This window comes from Sarcophilus harrisii, chromosome 3, assembly GCF_902635505.1.
Source record: "Sarcophilus harrisii chromosome 3, mSarHar1.11, whole genome shotgun sequence".
Taxonomy (NCBI): Eukaryota; Metazoa; Chordata; class Mammalia; order Dasyuromorphia; family Dasyuridae; genus Sarcophilus; species Sarcophilus harrisii.
In genome coordinates, this window is record NC_045428.1 from 176,808,964 (window position 1) to 176,816,096 (window position 7,133).

General features: G+C 34.8%; 1 protein-coding gene across 2 annotated transcripts in view; it reads right to left on the reverse strand.

Annotated features, from left to right (window-relative positions):
• Window positions 1-7,133, reverse strand: part of IL18R1 (interleukin 18 receptor 1) — a 48,661-nt gene extending 41,528 nt beyond the window's left edge. For both annotated transcript variants that reach the window (XM_023501251.2, XM_003766715.4), the window contains exons 1-2: window positions 6,968-7,133; window positions 1,451-1,528 (exon numbers count right to left, since the gene is read on the reverse strand). In XM_023501251.2, coding sequence (XP_023357019.1) covers window positions 1,451-1,508 — 58 coding nt within the window. In that variant the 5' untranslated portion in view covers window positions 1,509-1,528; window positions 6,968-7,133. The remainder of the gene's footprint in view (window positions 1-1,450; window positions 1,529-6,967) is intronic.

Below are 7,133 nucleotides of genomic sequence, written 5' to 3' on the forward strand. Positions count from 1 at the left end.
TTCTTTTGTCCCCTTCTCCCCAAATATTCTGATAAGCATCAAGGACAACCTTGAAAATAAGTCCCAAAAAGGCAACATAGAGTCGTACAGGTTTATTATATAAAATCATAAAATTATGGACTCCTTTAATGCAATCCATTTTTTATAGATGAGGAAACAGAGGTAAGAAGGTTAAATTTATGACAAAAGTCATAAATGGCTGAGTGAGAATTGGAACAAAGATGACAGGAATTCCTGCTACCTTTGGGAAAGGGAAGAATCTTACTACTGCAGAGGAGCATTCTCTCACTTTATTTTGCTGTTAGAGTAGGACAAGGGAAGCTCTGGTTACTAAATGTTTTCCCTAATCACCATAATCCTAAACCAGGCACAGAGAAAGATGATTATATATCTGTGTGAGCATATGATTGTATGTGTGTATGCATATGTGTGTTAGAAGGCGTAAAAATTGTGTAACTGAAAATGTGTGTGAATTATCCTTCTAAATAAACCATTCTGTGACTTCTATCTATTCTCAATGATAATCAAGAGTTAATTATATGAAAATATATTCTTTGTGTACTCTAATCATACCCTTAATTGGTTGTCACCTGTCCTTTCTATGACTGCCATTTTTCCCCCTAGAATACAACCTTTTACCAGCTGGGGTTAAAAAACAAAGGGTTTAACCCCCCACCACTGAAAATACAGGTTGTATTCCAAAAGTCTTGTGTAACTTTAAAATTAATATTCTACTAAGTCTTTTTGCTTCATCCTGTATATCCTTGCCTCAAGCGAAACTGCAAATTCTCTCAGATTAGCTACAATATTTCTATCTTTGCTTTGAAAATTGATCTTAACCTATTACCAAAAAGGGTAAAAATCTCTACTGTTCTTCTGATTCAGACCTCAATGTCTCAGGCTAAGGTTTTCAAGAGATCATTCTATACTTCCTGTAATCCCATCTGACCTATTTATTCAAGAGTTTTTGACTAGCTTCCTAAATCCTAGCTTTGTAAGACTGGAAAGGTCTTTATCAAAAAGGAATTACAGAGAAAAATGGAAAAAATAAAAACTGAGTAATTAGTAATGTTACAATAAACTAAATTAAAATAAACTAAGTAATAAATTGCTTCTTTGTGTTTAAGGAATGCCTGCCATCAAAGCATTAAGGCATTACCTAACCATGTTGATTAATTACCAAGGAAAACAATGCTCATAGACATTCATATCCAAAAGAAGGGATATTCTAATAAAAACATGACCACAATGACACGAAATCACATCTTAATGTTATCACCAATTGAACTGCATGTAAGTCTTTTTATTCAATGATTCTGCAAAGACAACTTAAATAGGAAAGTAAATGCTTAGATTATCCAGGATGCAGAATAAAGAAAAATTTTAAAATGAGTTATAATCTCCATAGAGGGAGTTCATTAAATACATACATAATAAAATAAGTACTTACCTGGTGTGCTTTGCACCACAAATATAAAAAATAACATGACCAGGACTCTCAATGACATTTTGGAAGTTCAAGATTTTTCTACAAAGGCAAAATAAAAATGGCTCAACTAATGTGCTCAGACACATATCATCCTATCATCCATCCTTACCCTGAGGACACATTAAAAAAATATGTTGACTCTGTGTTGTTGTTTAGTTGTGTCTATCTCTTTGTGACTCCATTGGGGTTTTCTTGGAATAGAGGAGTGATTTGCCATTCTTTCTCCAGCTCACTTTACAGATGAAAGAAAACTGAGGCAAATAGAAATGAAACGCTTTGCCCAGCATCACACAACTAAGAAATGTCTGAAGAAAGCTTTGAACTCGGGAAGATGAATCTTTCTAAATCTAGGCACATCTTTCTATCCATTGTGCTACTCATTACCAGTCTGCTAAATTTTGAAGTTCTTCTGGTCACAACACTAAACTGTCCTAAACATAATAAGCAGCCAGCAAAATGCTTATTTAACTTAACTTTGCACCTGTTTACCCTTGATAGATATTTTACATCTATAGAGGGCAATTTAAGCAGTATACTTTTAAGCAAAGTAAAGAAATGCAATAATAATCCTTTAGAAAGGAAACTACTATTTCATTACTATTACTACACCACCACCACCCTCTTCCAATTTTTTTAGGCTTACTCTAATGCATGCTAGACCCTATGCAAAAATGACATCTAACACCTGCTATGCTTGGAATTGGTATCAGAGTATAACTGTATACATGTGTATGAGGACAGATAGAGGGAAGAATATTAACTAAAATGGAATCTCCTAACTGTTTTAAAGGTGATTTGGAATGGAAAGGGATCTGCATTCTTAGCCATCCAATCAGACTTTAGTTTTATACATGGCTGTTTCCTTTTCAAACAATGGAAGAGTCTAAGGGATGGGATTTTCAAGACAATGATAGCTTGAATATCTTAAACAGTTTAATCTGCTTCCAGGTTTCCATATCCTTCTCTTTTCTCATCCATCCAGCTATATAATCTTATACTTGTTCCAAGAGCTCTATTTAGTCAGTCAATAGGCATTTTGTAAGCACTTTCTATGTGCCAGGAACTTTGCTAAGCATTGGGCATACAACATGTTTCCTATCTTCAAGGATATCACATTCTAATGGGAAAGAAAACAGTTAAATAATTATGTATGTATAAGATATATATTATATAATATATATAAATATATAATAATATTATATATTATATATAAGATATTTTATATATATTATATATATAAGATTATTATGTATACAAGTGTAATATGGGGAATTACATATTCCCATATGTAGTGTATGTATTACATGTGTAATACATGTAATTATTGTACATGTAAATGAGAGGAATTTTCAAAGGAAAGGCCCTAACATGGGATATGTGGGCAGAGAGGTAACAGCAGGATGATAACTAACATTTATAGTGTTTACTATATGCTAGGCACTTAGCTAAGTGCTTTACAATTATTATCTCATTTGATTCCCATAACAACGCTGGGAGCTACGTGCTAATATTATCCCCATTTGACAGATGAGGAAACTGAGACAGAGAGATAAAGTGACTTGCCTAGAATCAATTGCTAGTAAATGTCTGAGGGCAGACTGGGACTCAGGTCTTCCTAGCACTCTAGCACTCTAGCTAGCACTCTAGCCATTGTACCATCTAGATGTCCCTAAAAGATTTCTTGCAGAAAATGGGGTTGAAATTTAGTCTTGAAGGAAGCCAGGAGACGGAGGTATTGAAGGGGGAGGGAAACTGTTCCCTTTACTGAAACTGTTCCTTTTAAAATCATCACTGAAATTTTGTCCTCTTTTTGATCTGAGAGGCTCCAAGGAGTCTAGAGAGAGGGTCCATCCTTCCATGATGAGAAAACACTATTCAAGGGCAAACCAACTCCCATTGATCTTTTTGAAATTCTAAATTCTTATTCAATTGAGAAATCCTGGTCTGATCAGCTCAGGCTGTCCCAGCCCTCCACCAAGAGCTATCCATGTAACAGGTTTCCTTAAAACTCTGCAGAAGGTGCAAAGCAGCTTGCTGGGACCCTGCCTGCTGAGAAGGCATTCTTTTCTCAGTGTCAGCCTCCATTTCCCTAAGAGGACTTTGCCTCTAAAGAAATCAATCTCTTAGCAGAACTGGCTTCCTATTCAACAATAAACTTTCATTTTTGCCAATTGATAATTCGGGTTTCATGAATAATCTGTGTGTCGACCATAACAACTCTCTGACTGACACTAACCTCATCAGTATGAAGAAAGAATACCAATCATAGAAAAGACTACTAGTCAGGAGATTGAGTACCCTGTGTGAGAAATAACAGTGTTTCTGGATAACAGTGCATTTAGGACAAAAAAAAGTAGCAATACTGAAAAAAGTAGGAAGAAGGCAAGTTGTAGAGAATTTCAAAAGCCAACATGATTGTTCTAACAGTTCCTGCACTAATTTTAACCTAGCTCACAAATATATTACATTTAAGCATATGAATTATATCACCAACAATAAAACAAAATTAAAGAAAATTGACATATGCAATAGCATAAAAGTCTTTAGCAATTTAAAAATATCTATTGAAAGTACCAACTGTTGCCTTTTAGGTTCATTTTTAAATTTTTCAAAAAGCAAATTGTAGTTCAGTTCAACATCTAACTGCAATATGTTTTAGGGCTTTTCCCCTACTCACATATGCTTTTTAAATATCTTATTCTGAACTCATCTCAGATTTGTCACACAGAAGAATTTCTTTTATGATGCTCTTCTGAAAACATCTGTCACAACTTTTTTAAGGCCACTGCTTCTTTTATGTTTTTATAAGATGCTGTAAGATAAAGGTATTTGGAGATTATTCAGCATTTACAATGAGTTAATTCTTACTTTCAAAATGAAGCCTGCTAAGAGAAAAAGGTTTTCATATATACAAATTGTTCTTTGTGCACCAAATTAGATTACAATTCAACTTCAAAATACTTTTATTGCTTCTTTTAAAATGGATTCCAGATGTTAGAAATGTTGAAAGGAATGATGTTGGGGAAAGATGTGAAGACATATGAAATAATATAGAATGAAGTGAGCAAAATCCAAAGAATAATTGCTATAGTAACAATAACAATATAAATACAAACAGCTTTGAAAGATTTAAGAACTCTTTCATACAATGACCAGTAATAAAGGCAGAGGACCAATGATGAAGCAAAACAACCACCCCAAGGATATGATGTTATAACACAGTTCAGATAAGACATAATTTTTGGACATAGTCAATGCAGAATTTTTTTTTTTTTTTTTGGCTATCATATTTGTTACAATGACTTTATTTTTCTTTTTTTTACCCTATAATAGGAAAGTAGAAGATAGGAAAGAAAAACTTGATTTTTATTCATTAAAAAAATTAAATATAAAAATAAAAATAATGTCTGACCAAAAATGAATTTCTCTATTCTTTGATTGTATAACCAAGTTCTTTATTTTTTCAAGTCAAATTAGAAAATCCCATAGATTATTGAAATTGTTCTTTTGGGTAAACTAGATATTATATGCTGATCAACCCTACTAGGGTTACAAGAGATCATAGAATCAATTCATTTAGAACTGGAAGAAACCTCAGAAACCACTGAATTCAACTCCATCATATTAGAGAGGAGGAAATAGTTGCCCAGGTCATTTCTGTAGTAAATATCTGAGATAGGATTTAAATCTACTTCCTCTTATCCCAGAGATGGGGTATGAAACTATGCTCCCTTTTGATCAGTAAAATTAACACTCTGAAATTCCATCCCCTTTGATTCCAGGACTCCCCTCCCCACCAGACTCCAGAGAATCTATGAGAGCATATCTCCCTGGCTGGGCCTTTTCTAAGGCAAATCACCCCATTGATAAAGACCCTTCAGGAAATTCCAAATTCCAGAAGCCTTCAAAAAGTGATTTCCATTCAATTGGAGATCTAGGCCTGGGGACTTTAGTTTTCCTTTCAATCTGAAACCTGAGCCTCAGATTTTTTATAAAGGATATTTCTAAACTCATTTCTTTGGAGAATGTCCAAAGTATCATGCTTTGCCTCTTTGGCACAGCTGCCAGGGCTCCTGCCCGCTGAGAAGACATTCTCTTCTCAGTGCCTGCCTACATTTCCCTAATAGAACCTTGCCATTTAAGAAGTCAGTTTTTCTAATAAAGCTGACTTGTCATCCAACAATAAACTTCCATTTTTGCCATTTAAAACTCTTCAGGTTCGTGAATTCTTTCATGAAGGACCTGCACCCACCAAAAGGGGATTTCCACAACTCTCTGACTGCCACTAGTACCCATCAGTATCATACTCCTACAATCTCTAGTAGTAAAGGCTTGAAGAGGGAAAAGAAAGATTCTACCATACTTAACAGAAAAGGGCATGTATATTTCTCAGATTCCTGCTTTTAACTAATAACCAACTGAAAAGTGAAAACATTCAGTCTCTTAAATGATTTAATGTCACAAGAACATATCTACACATATTAAACTTTTAAAATATGTTCCGTGGCTAAAAAACTACTAACAAAAACAAGCCATGTACCTGAGATCCTATGGGATCCTATCATATTTATTTCCACATCAACACCAGTATTAAATATTTTCTCTTTTCATTTCAGCAAACCAATAGTAATTGAAAGCATACATATTTGCTTTTGGTTTTCACTCTGGATTCACCTTTATCCCCAAAGCTGGAAAGAGAATTAGAATTTGGGGAGGATTAAGGAAGAGAAGCAAAAGATAACTGAAGTGACAAGTGAAGAGAATAAAGTCACCTGAATCTTTAACCAAAAGGCAAAGCAATATTTATAAAAATGAAGCACATCCAGAGGACACCTAAAGGTTTAAAAGCATTTTCCATACAATCATAAAAATTTCTATTTACAGTTGGAATAAATAAAAGAGAGAGAAACCCTTACAAATTAAAATTTTCATTTCATTTTAGTGGTGAGGAAACCTAGACTCACAATGGTTAAAGTAATAGTCATACATACCAGTATAATTGACTTAAGATTTAGACATGAATCTCTATCCCCTTCTCCCCTTCCCTATACAGTTCAATACATTGCATTTCACTGTGATGTACTTCCTGAGGGATTCCACAACTAATAACTTTCCCGGGTCTGAATTCCAACTGATCCTGGTTCATTCCAATAATCTATTTACCAAGTGCAACTGAAGGAAAGTCTAGCTCTAATCTCAATGTACATTGCCGCACATCAAGGAACTTTACTAGGGAGTGGGAAAGACAATGGGGGACAAGGAGAGAGTTCTCATCTGGTAAACAATTTCTTTGAAGAAATGACTATTCCTTGGTGAATAGAATGAGCAGGTAAAATGTCATTTTCCCCACTAGCCGTTGTTTTTCCTAGTGTAGAGTACCCACCAGGTTCTCAGCACACAGTTGCATTACAAATCAGTCTCACACTCTCCCCCCAGCCAAAGGGAGGGGTGGTAAAATAATAGCAATTTTTTTCTTACCTTAAATCATGTGTCTCGAAAGGCTGAAGTTAGGGGTGGGAAAGGGGGAGGGGGGAATGTGAGGAGCTGACCCCGGATGCTTTAGCAAGGAGAAAAGATTTGGAAGGGAAAAAAAAAGTTGAAAAAGTGATTTGAAACTGTATGATCCAAGGGAGAGGGGAGACTG